Raw genomic sequence first — 23,260 nt, forward strand, 5'->3', positions numbered from 1 at the left:
GTTGTTTTTCACGTAAGTCATGGTTATGGCTGCATAATCAAACATCTTTAAATTGCCATAGATTTTATTTTTTTGGCAATGCAACAATCTTGAAGGTTATTAAGATTTGAAAGAATTGGTTATAATTTAATTAAAGATGTTGCAATTTGAATTTTGACTAGGTGGATAAGGATTTGAAAGAAATTTACCCCCCTATAATAATAATAAATTGGGCAATTTTAATTGGTTTTTTTAATTAATAAAAATCCCAATAATTATACATAGGTTTTGCCAATTTGATATGAAAACAAACTGAACCACAATTGATCGATTTAAACCGGTTTTGATTTGGTTTGATTCTGAATTAATTTTTTTTCTAGTTTAGTTATCTTTTTTAGTTCAAAATCAATTAAACCGAAAATGATCACCCTTACCCAACCTTTTAAATTTTCAAAGCAGCTCTTCAATTTGTTTCCCTTCAAATTTAGTTTATTTTTTTATTACTATTTGTTTTATTTGAAATAATTTATAAAATTAGATTTTTTCTTAATTTCATTCTCCTTTGATTTTTTCACCTATTAGATTTGGTTCTCATTCTTTTGATTGCTATATGTTTTTTTAATCCTTTTCTTAATTAGATTTATTTTTCAATTTAATCCCTCAACCTTAGATTTCATTTTGTTTATATTCAAATTTTGTTCTTATTTTCTTGATTGCTATTTTTTTTTTGTTTTAGATCCTTTTTTTATTGAGACTTTCCTATTCAATTTCATCCTCAACATTTTATTGATCAAGATTTTAACTTCATGATTTCTTAAGGTTTTTCTTTTATGCAGTAATCTTGACCTTAAGATCTAAGTCACATGTTTGAAAGATTAGTTATGGTTAACTTGAGTTTTTTTTTAGATCTTTTTTTGCAATTGATTCTTATTTGATTTTATCCTTTTGTTGGGGGATTAGGCTTCGTGATTTTTTTTATGGGCTATCCCAATCTTGTGTGCTAGTTCGCGGATATAAAGGTAAAATCTATGATCAATTCCATGAATGCGGTAAGCGCACGAGGGAAATGAAAGAAAGGAACACGAGTGTATCAAAATCCAAAACAAGTGGGTCTAAAAAGCAACAAAATGAAAAGAATAGGGATAAAAGTGTAAAGTAGTATTATACTCCAAATATTATTCGTCAAGAAGGAATAAAACCGTAAAGGATCATGACACGACGCAAAGTTGGACGCTTGGATTTTAAATTGATGTTTGATCAACCATATTTTTAATTTTTTTTTAAAACCTCAAATTAATATATATATTTTTAGTTTTTTTTATCATTTTGTTTTGATGTGCTGATGTTAAAAATAAAAAATATTATTTTAATGTATTTTCAAGTAAAAAAACACTTTAAAAAAACAACACGTATAAAAGGCCAAAAATAACTTTACACCTCATAGCTTGACAAATGTTTCACTTTGAATATTATAATTTAAAAATATCTGAATACCAACCTCATCAATTATTTAAATAAATATTGATGAACATAGAACTTTACTGAATAACAATAAATATCCCTTTATCACATATTTGAATAGTAAAAAAGACCGTGAGTTTTTTTTAATAAATATGCTAGTTTGAATATAGATAATTTACTTAAAAACTAATTAAATAGATTTAATCTTTGAACTTGAAAGGTAGCTAAAAATTATCTTTACTAATAAATTCCTAGAAGATATTTTGTATTTAAGTTTCTTGCTTTTCTTAGAAACCCCATATTATACTTTCATGACACAACATCAATTATTTTAATCTCTCTAAAAAGCTTTTTCTTAATTCATATCCATATTCTTAATAATTAAGAAAAATAACAAAACAAATTTAAACCACAACCATTCAACTATATACACATTATTAGAGGTGATTATTTTCGGTTCGGTTTGGTTTTTATCAAAAAAAGTAACCAGACCGAATTTTTTTAAAAAAAAACCGAAACCGAACTGAAACCGGTTCAAACCGACCGGGTTTGGTTCGGTTTTTTAGGACAAAAACCGGTTTGGCTCGATTTTTTTCGGTTTGGGTTCGGTTCGGTTTGTTTTTTTGGTTTCAGGCTTATAAAACCGAAACTGAATCAAACCGGTCAGTTTTTTCAAAATTTTAATCGGTTTAATCAGTTTTTTTTCACGGTTCGTTTTTTTCGGTTATTTTTTTTCCGGTTTTCTCGATTTAATTGGTTTTTTCCTCACCCCTACACCCCATGACCCAAAAGCATATGATTTATTAATGTAGAAATTAACCATACTAAAATATACAAGATCTCTAATAAACACAAGTACCTTGTAAAATATAGAAAATTAATTATAAAAATGAAGATTTTGCTACCATGTACGTGATATTCCAAGCATATAGACACGCTAATATCCGTCTTCACCGGCTAGAGGACCATTTAGCAATCATTTTTAAAACATAGGGGCCTAAATGAAACACTTGGTAAACTATAAGGGCAAAAGGAATACTTTACTCAATTCGAAGTTTCCCATTTCTTACATCATTGACTAGACAAAATATCCTTTTAAAAAAAGAAAGGAACAAAAGTGAAGAAATTCCTTTGCTCGTAACAAATAATATAAATAAAAATATAAATATTCCCTGACCAGGTAGGGAAGCAATGGAGGTCCAAAGCTGACTCTTCCTTTCTGTTTTTCTCTCCTTTTAAAACAAAAAATAAAATTATCAAAGCGACCAGCTTTCTTGCACTCTCCGCGCCAAAGCGACACCGTTTTCATCTTTCTTCTCCTCTTTAGCTCCAATTCAATCTGGTAAGTTTCGTTCTTCTCTCTCTTCCTCCAAAAAGCGACGCCGTTTCAAATTCACCTGATCACTCCTCGTAGATTAGGGTTCTTCTTGTCTTATTTGGGGAACTCGAGTCATTTGTTTGGGAACGGTGAAATTTGTCTTGTTTTGGAGTAATTAGTGGTTAATGATATTGATTAATTTGTTTGGTTACCGAGAAAATTGTGTGATTACTTGAAAAAACTGAATTGATGGAGTCTTTACGCTTAAGAAAATGATTAAATCTAGCTGAATCTCTTGTTTTGTTAAATGTGGGGTTGATGTTTGTTTTGTGTCCTTGAGTTGATAAGTGATAGAAAGTTTTGATTTTTCATTTCTTGGAAGAGGAGGATCGGCATTACTTTTTTGGTGGTCTAAAGGACAAGTTTTTGATATTTAATATTTTTGGTTTTGAAGAAAGCCCATGAAAATAAAAGTTTAGAATTTTGGGTATTTTTTGTCATTTGATTTTTCATTATTTAAGTTATTCAGCTGAGCCAAGCGGTTTTATTAGTATATTTGGCGGTGGCTTGGATTTTCAGAATGTTGAATGATGAATTACTACACCTTCTCAGCGACAAATTTGTCCTTGTTTTTTGTGCTTTTCTTGTCGAACAGAATTGGGATTGTTCCGCTGCTTGTGGTGTCTAGTAATTTAAGTTTTTGTGGGACGGACATCTCAGAGAAATCTTGGGACGGAGTGGACATTGAAGCTGTGATCTTGTTCCAGTGATTCTATGCTTTCATCATTTTCGGTTGTCTTGTTGGACTTAAATGGATGTTGCCTCAACGGAACTACATTCTGAAAATCAGACTGACACTTTCCCATTGTTAATGGAGCGGCAAGAGAATCCTAACAGTAGTGAGCATATTATTGACATACGTAACGAGGTCTCTGTATCACCATCTCACAATAGAATTTCAACTGGTTTGGAAGCGTCATTGCATGAGGACAGACCTTTGAGTGGCGTGAGAGCACCCACTTCTCCGCCTCCGACATCTTTGTCTAATGGAACAAACTCTCGGAGCTCCTCATTAATAAGGAGAGGGGAAGCTCGTCGACGCAGGAGTCCTTTGAACTCTGGTTTATGGATTTCTGTTGAATTGGTTCTCACGTTGAGCCAGATTATTGCGTCTATTGTTGTTTTGTCTGTGTCGAGGAAGGAACATCCACGTGCACCATTGTTTGCATGGATTGTTGGTTATGCATCAGGATGTGTGGCAACCCTCCCTCTTCTTTACTGGCGTTATAGTCATCGTAACCAGGCTTTGGAGCAAGACTCAGCTCAAAATCATCAGGGTTCTGCACATATTAACGTTCCTGCAGGACCCTTTTCTCTTTCAGTTAGTAGGAATTCAGAAGGGGAGGATCGCCGATCTGCTACTACATCACCTAGAGGTGGCCAAAATGCAGTACTGAATGCAAGGTACGAGTGCATGACTTCTGGTTGTAATTGTCATTTTTCTCTTCCAAACATATATTGTTTAGATATTCTTTATTGTTTTCATCATATAAATGAACGTGTCCTGTCCAATTGCATGTGTGAAGGTCGTCCAATTCATCTGGTTTAATGATATTTTCTTTACTACTTCAAAGTTGAAGCTTCATGAAAATCCAGTATATAGCTGCATTGCAAGGGCTGGGAGTAGATGCTAGGTTCTTTGTTTCTTTGAAGGGGTAGGGGCATTATTTGGTATCAAAGCTAACTTAATGTTTGGATGAATATCTAATGTGCTGGATATGATGAAGCTAGTTTTGATCTCCCATCCCCACTAGCCCACCCCTAGATGATACTTCTAAGATAATGGGAAGAATCTGGTTATGGTCGCACCAAAGTGGGTCCTGGGAAATAGAATATAGAGACAGTGTCATCCTCTAGCATATACCCTTATAAAATGGACACAAGTACATGAAATATTTCCCAAATCTTTTCTTTTCTTGATCTCACTCCAATCCCCCCCCCCCCCCCCCCCCCCCGCGTTTAATGGTGATATTATGCAGCTCATTGGGGTAGCATCTCCTTTTCATTGTTTTTAGATGGTGCCAGGGTTGACTTTTATTTCAAAACTGTTTACACATAGTTTTGAAGTCAATTTTTCAAAAGCAGCTAGTTTGGGGCTGGCACTGGATTCATATTCAGTGTGTGTGTGTTTGGGCCTTGGGGGGGCTCTACTCACAGAGTGTAGATTGGGAGCTCAACTGTGTTGAAATTTTGACTGGGGAGTGTGCATTTCAGCTTCTTTTCTTTCCTTGTCTGATTATCATGTACTTCTTTGATGGCGATCATTGTTTCATGTTCAAAATGATTACCCTCTTCAGGTTGAACTTTAGTTTGTCTTTTATTTAGTGTCACCAACTATTTAAGAAGTGGGTTTTGAATTGCTTGTGTTATTTTATCACATGATATGCTTTAGTGTCTCTTGACATTGGTATTTTTTTTAGCCATTGAAATCTGTCAAATAAAAAGCAAATTCTTTAATTATTTTGAATATATAAATATCTGGTTCCAAAAGTATTGTTTTCACGTGCAGACTCAAGGTTTTGTTGGAATACTTCAAAATGGCTTTGGATTGCTTTTTCGCAGTTTGGTTTGTGGTTGGCAATGTGTGGATATTTGGAAGCCACTCATCTGCGGAGGAGGCTCCAAACTTGTACAGGTATTGCTATGTCGTATATTCACCACAATGTTCCTTTTGGTACCTGCCATTTGAGAGAGCTCACCCTAATTTTATATCCTCTTACATTTCAGGTTATGCATAGTGTTTCTTACATTTAGCTGTATCGGATATGCTATGCCCTTTATTCTGTGTGCAACAATCTGCTGTTGCTTGCCTTGTATAATTTCTATTCTCGGGTTTAGAGAGGATCTGACACAGACAAGGGGAGCCACACCCGAATCAATTGATGCCTTGCCAACGCACAAGTTTAAGCTGATTAAAAATAGAAATGGTGAGGATAGCAGCTCTGGTGCTGCTGATGGTGGGATCGTGGCTGCAGGGACAGAAAAGGAACGTGTGATTTCAGGAGAAGATGCAGTAAGTACCTCCAGATTCTTGGAGGTTCCTTGTCATGATCATTTGAGATATACTTGTCATATTCACGATGCATGGTCTCGAGTCTTGTTATTGGCATTATTACTGATGATCTAATGTTGTAACCGGTACAGGTTTGCTGCATTTGTTTGGCAAAATATGCAAACAATGATGAGCTGAGGGAGCTACCATGTTCTCATTTCTTCCATAAGGATTGTGTAGACAAGTGGCTGAAGATCAATGCATCATGTCCTCTTTGCAAGAGTGAGGTCGGTGAAAGTATTTTAGGTTCACTCCCCGGGTTAAATTCTAGCCAGAGACGGGTTGAAAATGGGGCCGGCAATGGCATGGCCAGCACCATGTTTTGACCCTCTATATCACACAAATAGTAATATCATACATAAATAATTACGATTTTGACTATGCTGTAAAAAGTACTTCATTCTTCTCTTTCTATGAGTCTCATGGACCAAAAATTTAATTAAGAATTGGTGAAGTACTCTTCCAGCTTTCCCTTTTGCTCACCAAAAGAGTTGAAACAATCGTCATCGGGCATACTTCTGCTATCGTTTCGCCTCTTTCTTTTTTCCATTTTCCCTCAATGTCTCATCTCAGACATCTCTTTAATGGCTCTGTTCAATCTTGCAACAAAAAATCCAAGAGACTTAATAATTAAAATACTGAAATCTGAAAGTAGGGTTAACTTGTGAATTTGGAGAGGCAGCTCTCACTTGATCTGTTACTTTGTATTGTGTTTGTATATTATTGAGGTCGGAGATTTCAAGCTAGCACATCACTCTAGATTTCTCAAAACTCACCTCAAGCTCTGAAGAGTTACAAAAGCTAGAAAGAACACTAATGATAACACGTATTTGAGCTTTGCTAGCTTTAGTAAACAACAGATCGTCATTGGCAAAGAAAAGATGAGAGATGCTAGGACCACCTTTGGAGACATGAATAGGATGCCTGGACTTGCCCGAAACCTTCTTGCTAATCAGGCAAGCTAACTTCTCCATGCAAAAAACAAACAAATAAGAATAAAGAGGGTCACCTTGACGCAATCCATGATTATGAGTGAAGGAGGATGACTGTGCGCAGAATATGCTTTCCAAAATTCTTATTCATTCTTTAACCCAAATAAAAATATCTTCACCAAATAGGTCCTTTGTCAATTAGAATTGGGTTGCCAATTTTATACACTTTAGTCCTTCAACTTTTTCACCTGTCATGGTCTTTTACCACAAACTTGGACAATCTTCTATGCTTGTTCTTGTATATCCTTTTGTTTTTTGGATTTATTTTTCTTCTTGATTTTTTGATCAAAAATTGGTAACAACACTTGTTATTAATAAAGATTTTGGGCAACAATCTATTTCCATTCTCATGCTCGATTCGTATTAACTTGTTTTCTATTAGATTCACTTTAGCTATTGTAAGAGGTGGTGCTCTGATCCCCAGAACCTTATACCTGAAAGAGAGTTTTCCATGCAACGTTGAGGATGATGTCCCAAATCTATTAACAATGATATGAGGTTTTGTTGGGATTGAGTCAGTCCCTGCTGCCGCTAAAGAGAACTAGACATTCATAAAGGATCCTAAATATTCAGGTGATGGATCAATGCACTTTATACTAAAAAGTCTTTCTTCATAAAAACCCATAACCAAAAGGAACCAAGATAAAGGAGAAGTCTGACGAAGGTTAGGGCTTAGGATAAAAAGGTCAGGCAAAGAAATCACCCTTCCTTTTTGGTTACATGGCCAAAACACATGTGGGTTTGATGCCTTGCCAGACCTAACACTCTTGGGCTTGAGTACTCATCAGTCCCAAATGTTTGTGGGTATCGCACCTTGCCAAACCCAACCCCCTCTAAGCTAGGTCTTTTTTCAGGAACAAGTGCTCAAAATGGGAGTCTAGGGTCATCATCTCCCTATTTCCTAGCATGTCAAAAAGTATTCTAAGGCCATCCCTGCATCAAATCAATATTGATGTTGATTATAAAAGATGATCTCATTGACATTAATATTGTGTATAGATTGACATAGAACCATCTTCCATAAAACATATGATATTCTCAATATTAAATGTTGTGTAAGGAGACACTGACCATCAATATTAATGTTGATTGTAAGGGTCTTCCTCCTACTTGAATGAAGAAGAAAAGACTTATAACCCCTCGAAGAGAAAAGGAAAAAGGTTATTAATGCACTTTGAACAACTCAAGCAAGGGGTTAACAATATTCACTCCCTTATAATTTATTCACATTTTTTATTATACATAAAGGAAGAACAAACATTATTTTTCTTAGAATTTAATGCTTATTTACTATAAATCTTCATAATAAAGTCATCGACTTAATCATTAAAAGGTCCCTAAAATCCTAAAAAAGACTGTTGTTACAGAAAATCCAGAATTTATCACTAACTCTTGGAATTCTTAGTTATAAAAAATAGAAGATTGACATAAACTTATGACCATCTGTTATCCAAATTGACAAAAAATAATTTTCCTAACATTCTGAATTTGTGGAGCATTATCATCATCTAAAAATGCTAAGAAATTCACTTTGATTTATCATTGCAATATATTTGGCAAAAATTGGTGAAGGTGATTTTTTTTATCAATAAACCACAACTCAAATAGATAATTAAAGCTATAAAGCTTTTAACCACCGTTTAGAATCAAATTTTAATCTAAAAATTTGTAAATATTTTATAGATCTAAGTAAAAAAAAAATTCCAACTAATTAACTAGATAATTACTCTTGGTTTATAAAATGAAAGCATCATGTATAAATGTGTCGTGGAGAGGTGCTTGTGCTCGAGATTGTTAAGCATGCATTTGGAGTGGGATTAATTCTTAGTGTTCGAACAAAAGACAAGTACGAAATCATACACCGACCCTCGCGTTGATTTTTACACTACACGCATTAAAACTTTATCGGTTCATAACAAAAAAATAATTATTATCTTCTTAAAAAATATATTAAATTTTAGCATCAAAGGCACTTTATAATAAGAATATTGTTAAACTGCATTTTCCATATAAAAAAAATCTATTTAAATTTATATTTATACTTTACAAGCTTCATTGCTGGATTCAATTAACGAGAAGAGACGGACTATCCGAGGATAATATTTTGGTTACAGTTATATTATAAGAAAAGATAAAAATAATAGAGATAAAAAAGATAGAATAAGATATGAGGATAAAATTGTGTTTGATAATAATATATAAAATATAGTGATTATCTTTGTATTATGTTTGATTGATGATGGACAAGATATAATAAATTATAAAAATATTTATTCTATCATTAATATGTATTACTGTTAAATTTATCTATTTAAAAAAATTATTAAACACTATTTTTTTAGTTTATATTAAGTGTTGAAATTAATAATATAATAACTCTAGTTATAAAAGTTAGACCAGCTTAACAGGTTGACTTGGAACCTGATCGACGTAGGGTCTGAACTGGTCCAAGTTTAAGGAAAAATAGAAAAAGAATTGACCCGGACTGACTAGGTTAAAAACTCTGGTAAACCTATAACCTGGTCAACCCGAGAAAAAACCTGATCAAAACTCAAGTAAGAAGCATTGTTGATGTTCTTGAAAAACAATATCGTTTGGTCCTTTAAAACAATTTAGGTTAACCCGAGTTGTCCTTTCCAACCCATGACCCAACCCTTACTCCAAATTGAGTTTTAAAATTATGATAATAATAACTTTTATTCTTACTCATCTTAGTTGGATGATTTTAGAATTATAATTTTTTTACAATGATATTTTAAAAATAAAAGATAATAAATATTATATTGGAAAAATGTTTCTACTATACCTTCTATTTTAAAAATATAAAAATTAATTTTAAAATTATCATATTTATAAATTTATTATTATATTTTTTTAACTGAATATATTTTCTGCTTAATTGTTTCTATTTGATAACGCTACCTGTGTAAAATTATTTTTTGATAGATGAGAAAAGTTTTTATTTGATACAAAGAAAAAATAAAATAAAATTAGTTTATTTTATACAAAGAAAAAATGAAATAAAATTGGTGAGTGTATAAATAAATATTACTTTTTGAGTCTGCTTGAGATTGTAGTAGCAATTACGGTTCAAAGTATTTTTTACTTAGAAATATATTAAAATAATTTTTTTTATTTTTTAAAAATTATTTTTGATATCAGCATATCAAAATAATTTAAAAATATAAAAAAATTAATTTTAAATAAAAATTCAAAATTTAAACAAACAGGCCGTTAAATAATGGCTTGCCTGCACCATTAAAAGAAAAAACAATAATTATTATAATTACTAATACAAACCAGTATGGTAACATAATTTACCGAAAAAGTAAACAAACGTGGGTAATTATCACGTGAGTAATATAGAATCATAGATACTGTGATACTGTTATTTTTTTAAATTTATTTTTAATATTAATGCATAAAAACAATTTAAAACCAAACAAAATTTCGAAATTTTATATAACTCGTTTCTACAGCAAAAACATTCGGTAGTAAGGAGGTCCCACATAAAAAATATCTTCCACGTGTCACCCCCAGCTCTATCTATTAAAAACGAAAAAACTCCCTGCCAAACGCATGCCTTCCATACTTATCTTCTTCAGATTAGCTTTCTAGGTTTTCCATTCATCTCTCTCTCGCCAAAAGCTTTCCCTCTCTATTGTCGCCCTTCTCTCTATCTCCATTTGGCTCAGAGGCTGCTCTATTCTCTTCATCAGGTACAACTCACCGCTATATTACTATTACCGAAACTCGATATCCTGTTTGCGTCGTCTTGGGCTTCTCGAGAGTCGAATCGGTGCCTTTTGATGTGAAATTAGGGTTTTGTTTTTACAGTAGAAGTGTATTGTTAGCTTGATTTGAATTTGATTGCATGCTTTTGTGGATGCGTGAATTTAATCAGGGATTACGAATCGGACTTGTTTATGATTACATTCCTTTTATGTGATTTGAAGTTTTCAGACAGTTGATTTCATTTTTTATTAGTTTTTCTGGTTTTGTGAATTTGAATTTTTCTGTATAAGTGTTTAGCTATAGTTGAAATATAGTGTTTTTGAGGGTATTTAGATATGATTAGGTTTTTTGTTGTAGTTTGTATCTCAGAGGCAGATGCTGTGGAGCGGAGCAGAAGAAACTACCTTTTGTTTTATTGTTAGGGATGATTAATAGGTTGGGTATACGGGGCGTTTCCCAATAAAAAGTATTAGAAAAATTTATTAATATTATTGGGGTGCGAGGGCATTCCCAGTGGTACAATAAAGGGTATTAGAAAAAAATTATTAATAATTCTTGGATGGTTAATATTTTTTGAGCGGTTTATATTTACTATAAATATATACATTCGATGTAATTTTATTTTGACATAGTGAAAAATAAAAGCGCCCCACTCCTATAGATGTAGAGAATTTTGTGTATTTGTGTTTTTTCTGGTTTCTTTCCTATTGCAATATTCATCAGTAATTGCGGCAAGTTTTTCAATATAATTTTTGAACATTTTTTCGTTGTAATTTATTGGCAAATCATCCTCGTAGTCTGATTTTCTGGTGCTATGTTTTTTTTTTTTTTAAATGAGACTACTTTTGTAGTGTAACGGAAAAATATGTATTGCAAGCTGTCTTATAACTTGTGGGTGGCATCTCCTTTTAAAAGAAAGTACCCTAAACATGCCCATTATCTGGGATTTTTTTTAATTGGTGAAATGTTGTTTTGTTCCTGTAATGTTTGCATGATATAGGAATCTTTGTGTGGTGCAGTGGTAAAAGCATTGGGATGCCAATTCTAAGTGTGCGCGTTCATGGGTGAAGTCTTGAGAGCAGCCACTTCATGCAAAAGTGCTGAAGTCTGTGACTGTATCAAGAGCACCCTCTTGGAACCCTGCTTAGATGGGATTTGCACTTGGTGATGGCGTCTCATTTTGTATGCCTCCGTCTGTATTTCAAGAATTTTCTTGGGGTTTTTTTCCAGTTTTACCTCTGAATAGATTATTGATTGTAAAAATTTGGAAGCCAACAAACGGGTTTGCGCGTGTGGCTAGATAAGTTTTGATTGTGTCCAATATACCCTGGAATCATCAAACTAGTAATAGATAAGTTACGACAGATTGTCAACTGCTACTCTTCAGGTGTTTGTCCCCATGGGTGGTGATCAAAAGATGAAATGATTTTTTGCCATCTCTTGTTTAAAATTGAATCATATAGCATTGAGTTGCACTTCAGCATTGTGGATAGATTTCTCAAATAAATTAAAAAAGAAGCAGATTAGAGCTGATAAATTCTGTAAACGGAGACTGCATTTAACTTTGATTTCTGGTGCCTTTTTTACTGGTTACAGTGACTCATTATAAGCATCTTAATGCAGCTGATCTATCTTGATTTTTGAACTATTAATTCCTTCAAGCTAGACGGTGCTTTGTGCCATGACAAGAATATACAGTACAAAAAATGGCATGCGTTAAAAATTCATCAGTTATTGATTGCCAATTACCATGGGGACTTCGAAGAAGGAAATCTTATCGTGCCAGCTGACAGGCTTCCTGTGCAACACCTGTTTCGTTTAAGCGTAGTAAAGTGCGAAGGCAAGATAATTTCATCAGATAAAAAGTTGGATGAAGTCAAATTGGGACAATATTTCTTGGTAAATTATGTAAAATTGTCAGCACTGATGGCAATGCCTTTGAGATTAAAAGTTGTTTTTTAAGTGAATACACACATATTTAAAATACTGAACCTGGAATGCACACATAACTCCCATCTATTCACACCATGGATTTCCATCTGATTCTTGGTGTCTTGTGCTCTTCATTGTCGGAGTAATTATCTGTTAATGGTATTCCACCGGCAAGTAATGAAAACAAATTTGAAGATGCATTACAGCTCTTATGGTTGTCACCATAAACAAACCATATGAGTTTTTGTTACTCGTGCCTGTTAGAGCGACATTTTATTTTATTAGAAGATATGGATGTAACTTGGTCATGTGTGAATAATCTAGACATGCATCCTTGACTTTTCAGTCTTGAGTTGAGGAACTGACAAAGAATGTTTTGTTTTGTAGTGGCTTTTGCATTCCTTTCATGTTGATTGCCCAGCATGTCCAACAATCTTGTATCACAGCAATCATCAGTGCAGAGCATCAAATTGGGTCAGTCGGAAGACATTTCAAACAAACTGGACTCGTTGATGCAAATGGGTTTGATGGAACCTGGAATCCATGATCCTGCATTACAACAGTTGTCCATGTCGAACATGCAAATGGGACAGATGGGACCAATTTCAACTGATGCTTTATCACAGCAGATGTCGATATCAAACATCCAAGTACAGTTGTCAGAACCTTTGCCTAATGATCATGTTTTGCAGAACTTCTCGGGATCAAGTATACAAGCAGGACACATGGAACCACGTGCATACAATATGGTTCCAGAGAAATTCTTATCTAGGAGGCAACTGGGAGACATGGAAACTGTGTTTCATAATACTGGATCACAGCAGTCATCACTATTGAACAAGCGAAAGGCCCCAGAGGAACCTTCTTCCAACAATTCTTTGTCACGGAAATTATCAATGTCTCACAACCAGGTTGCGCAAATGGAACTTAGGCCATGGCTACAGCCAACCCTGACACCAAATAAAGTACCTGTACAGATCCAGTCTATTTTAAATTCGTCAGGATCAAATCGTCCACAAGCACCATATAAGAGGTCAGCTGCTAGTAAAACTGGACTGCAGCAATCGTCAGTTCAGAAAAATCAAACTGGACAGATGCATCCATCTTCGAAGGCCAACAGTGAGTCTGATTCTGTGAGGTCCAAGCTAAGACAATCACTGGCAGATGCGCTGACTCTGGTTTCTCAGCAGCACGATAAAACTTCAAGTTCTGGAAAGTACTCTGTAGGTGAGGATGCAAGTGCTCAGGTGCAGAAACACAAACAGACTCAACCTATGGGACAAACTTCTGGTGCAGCTGGTTTTCACCATTTGTCTGAGGAGCCCAAGGAATCCTTGTCCACCAAGGACAATTCTTTTACCCAAAACCATTCTGACAGCCATAAGACATCTCAGGAAACTTCCAACACTCGTGGAAATGCTTATGCAACAGAGACATCAAACAATGACGGGCAGGAATTACCATCCAGCAATATTTTCCGTGATGAGGATATTTCATTTAGTGACAGTTTTTTGGTAAAAGATGAATTGTTGCAGGGCAATGGATTGTCCTGGATACTGGAACCTGATGCAGAGATAGCAGAGAAAAAGGAGATTGAAGCTGCCCAAACACCGCATGGCCAGGAGCATATCGATGAATATGTTGGAAAAGAAGTAGTCAGGGATCCGCGAGTTTTGGCCTCTGAAATTGAAGCAGAACTCTTCAAATTATTTGGAGGGGTAAACAAGAAGTACAAGGAGAAGGGCAGGTCTCTTTTGTTCAATTTGAAAGATCGTAATAATCCTGAACTAAGAGAAAAAGTTATGTCTGGAGAGATTCCCCCAGGGCGACTCTGCTCTATGACTGCAGAGGAACTTGCATCTAAGGAGCTTTCGGAATGGCGGATGGCAAAAGCCGAGGAACTTGCTCAAATGGTGGTTTTGCCTGATTCGGATGTTGATATCAGACGTTTGGTGAAGAAAACTCACAAGGGTGAGTTTCAAGTTGAAGTTGAACAGGATAGTGTAGCAATGGAGGTTGCTGTTGGGCTGAATTCATTCACTACACAACCAAAATCAGATGAGAAGGAAGGTTCTCTGGGTTCTAAACCTGATCAAATGAAAGACAAAGTGAATGCTACTGATGACAAGAGTGATTTAGAAGACAAGGCAGCTTCTTATACGCTTACGATTCCTTCAAGTGAAGGAAATGATTTGATGCAAGGACTCATGGTGGACGATGAATTGAAAGATGCAGAATTTCTTCCTCCAATTGTCTCTCTGGATGAATTCATGGAATCCCTTGATTCAGAACCACCGTTTGAAAATTTACCAGAGGATGCTGGAAAAACAACACCCGCCCTTGACAATGATGATTCACAGCTTCGGCCAGAAGCCAAGTCTCATGTGGTAGCTACAAAAGATGCTGTTGGTAGCATCCCAGAAAAATCTGAAAACGTTGAGGAAACTAGCACATCATCTGAGGCTGATGGGAGATATGCCAGCATTCGTGTAGAATCCAAAACTACACCCTCTACTGGTGCATCCAAGGGTGAACATGTCTGGGAAGGCTTACTTCAGCTGAGTATTTCCACCATGACCTCAGTTGTTGGCATCTTTAAAAGGTATGTGTTTTTTTCACCTTGCATTAAAAGCATATATGTTGTCAAATAGTTTTTTGCACGGGAAACAGATAGTATTGTACTTGTCTTTCATCTGATGTTTTATGGGGTCTCTTGCTTAGAATTAGAACCTTTAGTTGCCTGCCATCCAAGCATACATTACACTGGATGAGCAGTGTTCTATAGTTTCCTAATTTGTTTATGATGAATTAGGTGGTTGTCACTGTGAAACTTGTTACTTTTTGCTGATCTGTTTTTCTTGCTGCAGTGGTGACAAAACGTCTGCAAAAGAGTGGTCTGGCGTTGTTGAGGTCAAAGGGAGAGTCAGACTTGATGCGTTTGAGAAGTTTCTCCAGGAGCTCTTGATGTCCCGAAGTCGTGCTGTTATGGTATCTCAAGTTTATTTCTCTGTACTAAATTTCAGTTATGCTACTTTTGTCCAGAAAGGGGGGATAATTTGCTATCCCTGCTTATTAATCCCACTCTACTGCTGCTGCAGAATTATGGTCTTTTCATTTTTGGTGAATGACATCCTACTAAGGATTTGTGTGAATGAATGGCCTGATAAAGTTCATATAAAGGAAAAACAATATTTGGCCTCCAATGATTTGATTTTTTAGTTGCTGAGGGAAAGTTAGTTACTGAGAGGAATAAAACGTGCAAGGAATTTGTTGCGGAATCTGTGAATCGCCACATGTTGTTGGCTCTCAAGAGCAAACAGTAACTGGTTTTAGTGTATAGGGCGTCCGAGTAAAGATAGTTGCTTTCATTTCTTGCCTGCTGAATGGGAACGAACAGGGATACATTTTCTTTCCCTTTCCAATGGAAAGAGGTGTACAAAGATATACTAAATCAGCCTGGAATATTTATTTAACGGAAGCCATTGTTTGGTTGGGATATCTTCCCAGAAATCTGAGCAGATTCACATTTCTCGCGTACCCAGAATATATTGATGGAAGATAAAATATCTTAGTTTTATATAGCCACAGCGTGGTTGGATCTTGCCAGTTTCTGGCCCTTTTTTCCCATAAAATCTGATGTCATAGGGAGGATCTATACCCTTTTTTCCTTTCAAGCATAACTTGAAGAGGCCCCATTTGCTTTCCATGTTGCTAAAGAAATTGACTTTTGCTTTTGCAGGTAGTGCACTTTGTTTGCAAGGAGGGGTCCACGGAGAGTGAGAGGGCAAGTCTTAGAGGGGTAAGAAACATGAAAAACACTGCTGCTTTTCATCACTCTTTAGGCTTTGTCAGTTTTCTTTGGCAGCTGTGACTGAAATGCCTGCTGCAGGTTGCCGATTCCTATGTTTTGGATGAGAGAGTGGGTTTTGCTGAGCCTGCTCATGGAGTGGAACTTTATTTATGCCCTTCTCATTCAAAGACACGTGAAATGCTCATCAAGGTCCTTCCAACGGACCAACTTGAGGCCCCTAATGCTATTGATAATGGTCTGATTGGTGTTATTGTATGGAGAAGAGCTCAAGTAACGTCAATAATATCACCCACCGCTGCATCACACCATAAACTCAACTCAAAAAAGCAACACCACCTTACTTCTAGGAGACACCATGATAAGGATACTAATATGAATGTGAGTATTGCATCAAAACATCCGTTGCCACCACCTCGTGGTGGAACTTCTGCCCATCCCAACCCCCAACCTGATGAAGACGATGATGATGTGCCTCCCGGGTTTGGCCCACTGGCTGGCCGGGATGAGGATGACTTACCGGAGTTCAATTTTTCTAGCGGCTCTATTGCATCAAGATCAGAGTTTTCGAACCAAAACCCTACTAGGAGACAGGGAATGGCCCCTCACAATTCATATCCCCAAATCCCATCTCATCCTCTAGATTTGAGAGAACTTGTACACAGATATGGACAACCTAAAACCGATGTTCTACCAGTGCAGCCATGGAATGATGATGATGACGACGACGACATGCCAGAGTGGCACCCAGAAGAAACCCCAAAGCAGCGCACTCATCCTCAGCCAATGCACGTGCATGGTGTACGGCAGCCTATTCTAAGAGCCCACATGGTGCAGCAAAGAGTACACCAGACAAGGGCACCATTAGGAAGATCTCCAGCCATGCCTCAAGTGAATCTGATACATGGTCAGCAAAACGGTGCCTCTTCTTGGCAGCAAGGCGCTTGGGCAGCTCCTCAGCCTGGACCCCATGGTTATCCTGCTTATCAATCTGGTGGAGGGCAAGTCAATGGCTCGCCCGGGCTGCAGGGCTTGGCTTGGCGTAGAGATGCTCCTACAAGTAGAGGCTTTTGATTATGTTAGTTTTCTTTCTGTTTTCCATCTTTATGGTTCTGTAACCATGATTATTTTCAATTCATTGTTACTCTAATTAGATTTTCTAGAGCCAATCAAAAGTTAGAATACTAGTCATGCAAAAAATTGGCCGTGAATTAGATCAAGGGAAGAACGATGTATACCGGCTTGTTTTGCACCCTCTAAATGGTCCTCTTTTGGGTGTAATTAAGCTTTTCCAAGCACTAAACTTGCTCTAAAATGAAAAATTAATAAAGGAGGGATGTTTAATGTGATAAGAGGTATCCAGATGCTTCAAGGAGGAGATGGCGGTGCAGAGGCATCACACATGCTTCTGAAAGATTTGGGAAAATAAACGAAGGGGCAACAGTGAAACTGCTAGTCTTCTTGGAAAGCTTAGGAAGATACCACTAGTTTTCCAACATCAAAAATTAAACCATAAAACCAACATACTATAGTAACCACTCTGTCATTCTCCTTGTTGGAAGAGAATCATCCAGACGACACTGCAAAAGAAAGATACACAATGGAGTCGTCCAGCAAAGGAATGCAAGGACAAAAACAATATGATGTATGCAGCCCTGTTTATCCCTCCTCCTATCCTAAAGAAAAAAAATGAATATCAGTCACATGAACCAGCCAGTAATGGCTGTGAGGGTCTATAATAATTACAGTACTTTTCCTATAGGTGTTGGTTTAAAGGGTCTATAAATACAAGGACAGCAAAAGACAACCTTTGCAAATTGAAAGAATGGAAAACAGCATTGGCTTCAGAATTTAGCTCTTATATATGTGTATATATATAACAATTTGATCAATCTTTAACCCCCTAATGCGCGCTTGAGCCCTGCTCGCTGCTCTGGTGTCAATCTTGTTGGGAACTTCACTTCAAATGTGATCCTCATATTGCCCCTATTACCTGGCTCCTTCGCTATTGGCATACCCTCCATGGCCACAACAAGCTCGTAACCAGGGCTCACTATATCATGAACAGGAATTGATAGATTACGGCAGTCAAGTGTGGTGAGATTTACTGTTGTTCCTCCTAGGGCCTCGGCTAGTGTCACCTTGTGGTTGATGATAAGGTCATTTCCATCTCTCTTGTATGTGGTATGGGGCTTCTCATCAATAATAAACACAAGGTCTGCTGGAAGCTGATTCTGCTGCTCATTTCCTTTATCCGGGAATGTAATCTTTGTTCCCTTCTTCCACCCTGGCTTCACATCAATGGTTAATATTTCTGTTTCTTGTATTTGTCGCCTGCACAGTTTCATATTCAATTACAATTAGAAAAGGAACTGTTGCCCTTCTAGCTCTATGAAGGGGATTGATATGTGAAAAAGTCACCCCTGTAATTTAGACATCAGCAGCACATGCAAAGACAAGGTAGCACGAGCATAAAGCAAACTTGAGTGATCAAGAAGTTAGGAATCGACGGAGACATTTAGAAGAATCTGATGAAGCTTGTTCTCATGTATACGAGGAAAATTATGACAGTGTATTTCATGGCACAAGAACTTGCATATAATTGTATGTAAACGATGTTCAAAGGTTTGGCAAGGCTCCTAGCCTAGTAAATAATCGATCGTAAGACCATCTACTGCCATTTAGCACACAAGGAACATGATCCTCCGGGTCCAAGAAATGGTGGCTTTTCTTGCAGCATTGATTTTGAACAACTATATCAAGACACCAAAAAGGGGGGAAACTGAATAAACTTAGTTAGAGAAATAAATAAACATACCCACGGGCATCAACTACAGTTCTCGATATCTTCATTTTCCTTGTTGATCCAGAGTATAGTTCCTCGAGGCTACAAGGCAATTTGCTCTCTACAGGTGGTGGTTTCCTTAGTGTAGTTCCCTCGCTATAAGTTCGGAAAAGATTATCAGTACAGCCAAATGAACCAAACGACCCTCCATCTGATTGGAACCTCGAGGATCTACCAGCTGCTGTTGATCCAAATCCAAAAGGACTGCTCCCAAAGAATTCTGCAAAGATATCCTCTGCATTCCTAGGATTGAAACCATTTGACCCACTACCGTTGCCAAAAGGGGAGCCGCCACTGCCAGACGGTGGTGCTTCTTTTAATCCTTCTTCACCATACTGATCATAAATTGCTCTTTTTTGTGGATCACTCAAGACCTGGATTCACAAAATTGATCAAAATCCCAGGCAATGTAACCACAACAACAATTCACTGTCCTTGACGCGAAGAAGAAAAGTCCTATTATCAGTAGAGAAGAAATTCACTGCGATAAACAAAAACAACTATTTTACCTCCATCTAAAAGAACTCCTGACTTTTCAATGCTATAATTCTCCAAGTAAATGGAACCATAAAGTTCTTCATATATTTCATTGAGCCTAATTTCTTCACCAGAAATTGTAATAAGCAAATGCATATTATACAAAGCTCAAAATCAATATCCATACACATTTAATTCTTCTTCTACATTTAACACATCTAGTGAGTCTAATTTCTTTCCAATATCGTGAAGAATAACAATCAAATGCATAATTATAAATCTCAAAAGATTAGTTTACACACACCTCCATTTCACATTGCATATATTCCAGATTTGTTTTCTTGGGTACAATTGTATATTCCAGATTTTTAAAAAAAATAGAAAGAAAAAAAGCAAAAAGATACCAGAAATGAAAAGGAAAAAAGAAAAAAACCAGCAGAATTAATAGAACATATTGAAATTTTTTAAGGGAAAGCAAAATCGAACATGCCTCATATGCCTCAGAGATCTCCTTGAATTTGGCTTCAGCTTCTTTCTTGTTAGTGGGGTTCTTATCAGGATGCCATTTCATAGCCAATCTTCTATACGACTTCTTTAGATCACCATCTGTTGCATTCCTGTTCACCTTCAATATGTTATAGTAATCAACCCCCATCTTCTTATTTTAATAACCCACCAATCTTTTCTCAAAAGAATCCAAGAATCTACCTATATCTCCTATTAGATCTAATTACCAATCTTTTTGCTCCAAGCCCAGATCATCAAAACCTTTCCTTTTAATCAACTATATATCCAAGTTTCATTAAAAAAAACAAGAAATCTTTCGTCTTTGAGCTATATTAACAACAACATTGGCAAAAGAACCCTGAAATTATTTGCTTGTGAAAAATTGTGTAGCATAATTTTAGATTTGTGTCTTTGTGGATACGAAGAAGAAGGAGCTGAATCTGTTTGAGAATGGTCTAAAAACCATGTCGTGTCTGATGGTTATCGACGATTTTAATACCGAAAGTAACGGAAATATGTGTAATAAAAGACGGTTGTGTTTGGTCTTAGAATTTTCTCCTTTCCTTTTTTTTGTTTTTTTCTTTCCTTTGGTAGACTATATATTCCGATCCTTGTTATTCCATAATATCCCATTCCTCTTCTTTTAGTTTGGATTTTCTTGTATCAATTTTTATTTTTAAGAATTTAATGTGATCCTTTCTTTATTAAATAGATAAAAGATTAAATATATATTTTTTTGCATGTTAGTTTTGGATTTTCAATGTTATTTTATGATATTATTGTATGTGTCATACATAAATAAGAGAGGAGGTCCGGAGTTAAAACTCATATTAAAGAGCTAGGTATTTATTTGGGAATATAGTTAAGATTATTTTTCACTTGAAAATATTAAAATGATATTTTTTTATTTTTTTTTAAATTTATTTTGAATATCAGCAAGTCAAAATGATTCAAAAATATAAAAAATTAAATTTTAAATTTTAAATTTTTTTAAAATCTGTTAAAACTCCAGTACAAACGCAGCCTCAAATGAACACTAAGTTTTCTCGACAAAAAGCTCATTACAAGCATCCTTGAGGTGGTGAAATAGCTTAATGATATATAAATCTTATATATTCTACTTATTATTCTTCTTTAGTCATGGGCTATACTGATATTGATAAAATCTAGATTTTTAGAATATTTAAAATGAGATTAAATGTATTTAAATATGGATAGAAGAAATGATATGACTTAAATATAGTAGATTAACACCAATAAAGTGTTGGTTTAGTGGTTAAGACACTGTTATAATTTTATAAGGATGAGAACAAAAGTTTCTTCCCCGGGAAACGTACTTATTGGGAGGAGTAGTCACGAATTCCGAACAGAACTAGTCTCATTCTTTAAAAGAGTGTAAGGATACCCGGGTAAGAACTAAAAAAAATATATAATGGATTAACTCTAATTCATTATCTAATGAAAGTCTATCTTTTTTACCAATATAAGAAATTATCATGTTAGTAAGAAGTTTTGGTAGGAAATGATAAGAGAAAATAAGAAAATGTTGGAAAAAGAGAACATTCAATTAGCTATCGTAACTATTGAAAGATAAGGGCCAAATTGAAACTTTTACAATTTATAGGGTAAATATTAATAAATTTAAATCTATAAAGAGCCGAAATTGAATATTATTGAGTATACATGAAGTAAAATATAATTTATGAATTTTCTCTTCTCCTCCTGTTTCGAACGGCTTCCACACGTTTACCATTTCTTGCCATACTTTTATTAGGTAGATATTGAAAGCTCCTTTCACCTCTTTTCTTCCAATGCGGTAGTTTTATTTAGAAAAGTATTAAATAGATGAATATTTTTAGTATTTTTTATGATTTTATGTATCAATATTAAAAATTTTAAAAACAATTCTAAAAAATATTTTTATATATTTTTAAAAATATTTTTAAAAACATCATGTTACTAAACACACTTTTCTAACTCTAAGGACATTTAAATCTAAAAATATCTCTCTATTTTTTTTTAATATGGTGACTTATAATTTTTATTTTATTTTAATCATAAAAGTATTTTTAGAACAAACATATTGAAATCAAATAATTTCTATCACTAGGGTTTTTTTTCTTCAATTTATGCCCTAACTTGCCTGTTGAAAGTAATGGATATATAAAAGGAATCAAGAATTAAAATATAGCATCTTATCCGATTTTTGAGAATCTAAAATATTGCACTTGAAAGTTGACATATAAATAAAGGAAAGGGAAGGCTTGATATAAGAAGTATTTTCACAACAATATGATATTTAGAACGAGGAGGAGCCCACCGTTGAATTAATTTAGTTGTGTTGTGTTTGAGAATATAGTTGAAATCGTGTTTTTTAAAAATTTAATTTTTTTTTTAAGATTATTGTTTTATGTTTTCAGATCGTTTTGATGTGTTGATATCAAAAATAATTTTTAAAAAATATTATTTTAATATATTTTAAACAAAATATACTTTGAATGACAACCGTTAACACACTTCTAAACCCGCTAATAATAATCAATAAGACAGCCTTCCAAAGTTGATTTTTCTTCCATTCAATGATGCCCTTTGACACCTCCATTATTCAAATTCAAGAGTCATCCTCTGAAATGAACGCCACTCAGTTGTAAACGACGAAATGCAGCTGAAAATCTCTCCTTCAACAAGCAAATCCTCTCCTTTGCCTTGGAAAATAATTAAAAAAAATTATTTGATGTGTTTTTAAATAAAAAATAGCTTCTATAGACATCATATATAACAATGTCAAACACACTCTTGATAAATTTATTCTAATATGATGTTTTCATCTAATTTCTATTAATTATTGATATTCTATTTGGCATTGCGTTTCAAAAACGCCTTTGAAAAAATTAAAAAAAAAATTGCTTTAAATTAATATGTTTTTTATGTTTTCAAATCATTTTTTTACCTAAAAACCCTTTTTTGACCCAAAACACATAGAAAAGACCCTAAAAACTTTGATAAACATGTTTATGGCCTTATATATATATATATAACATTCTAAAACCTATCTACTAGAATGCAGTAACTTTTTCTCTCTTTTTTCAAACTA

The 23,260-nt window shown here is 34.9% G+C and overlaps 3 protein-coding genes across 6 annotated transcripts; 2 read left to right on the forward strand and 1 right to left on the reverse strand.

Moving 5' to 3' along the window:
• Positions 1 to 2,592: 2,592 nt before the first annotated feature.
• Positions 2,593 to 6,335, forward strand: LOC7462961 (E3 ubiquitin-protein ligase At1g63170). The gene is made up of 5 exons (XM_024589646.2): positions 2,593 to 2,782; positions 3,414 to 4,222; positions 5,328 to 5,453; positions 5,546 to 5,831; positions 5,963 to 6,335. Exons 2-5 carry the CDS (start codon positions 3,570 to 3,572, stop codon positions 6,194 to 6,196), a joined length of 1,299 nt encoding a protein of 432 aa, XP_024445414.1. The 5' UTR covers positions 2,593 to 2,782; positions 3,414 to 3,569; the 3' UTR covers positions 6,197 to 6,335.
• Positions 6,336 to 10,419: 4,084 nt separating this feature from the next.
• On the forward strand, positions 10,420 to 17,689 carry LOC7458998 (uncharacterized). 4 transcript variants are annotated; one of them, XM_024590624.2, is made up of 6 exons: positions 10,420 to 10,581; positions 11,617 to 12,496; positions 12,917 to 15,131; positions 15,397 to 15,517; positions 16,269 to 16,328; positions 16,419 to 17,689. In XM_024590624.2, the coding sequence occupies exons 3-6, from the start codon at positions 12,952 to 12,954 to the stop codon at positions 17,409 to 17,411; spliced, it is 3,354 nt and encodes a 1,117-aa protein (XP_024446392.2). In that variant the 5' UTR covers positions 10,420 to 10,581; positions 11,617 to 12,496; positions 12,917 to 12,951; the 3' UTR covers positions 17,412 to 17,689. The 4 variants fall into 4 exon arrangements, with proteins under 4 accessions (XP_024446392.2, XP_024446393.2, XP_024446394.2 ...); XM_024590625.2 differs by having other exon boundaries at positions 11,617 to 11,779; XM_024590626.2 differs by having other exon boundaries at positions 10,422 to 10,581; positions 11,598 to 12,496.
• Positions 17,690 to 17,938: 249 nt separating this feature from the next.
• LOC18107492 (uncharacterized) lies at positions 17,939 to 20,707 on the reverse strand. The gene is made up of 3 exons (XM_006371659.3): positions 20,150 to 20,707; positions 19,156 to 19,556; positions 17,939 to 18,671 (listed from the first exon to the last, which is right to left on the reverse strand). The coding sequence occupies exons 1-3, from the start codon at positions 20,312 to 20,314 to the stop codon at positions 18,233 to 18,235; spliced, it is 1,005 nt and encodes a 334-aa protein (XP_006371721.1). The 5' UTR covers positions 20,315 to 20,707; the 3' UTR covers positions 17,939 to 18,232.
• Between the last annotated feature and the right edge of the window lie 2,553 nt (positions 20,708 to 23,260).

Source organism: Populus trichocarpa, chromosome 18 (genome assembly GCF_000002775.5).
Source record: "Populus trichocarpa isolate Nisqually-1 chromosome 18, P.trichocarpa_v4.1, whole genome shotgun sequence".
NCBI classification, from domain to species: Eukaryota; Viridiplantae; Streptophyta; class Magnoliopsida; order Malpighiales; family Salicaceae; genus Populus; species Populus trichocarpa.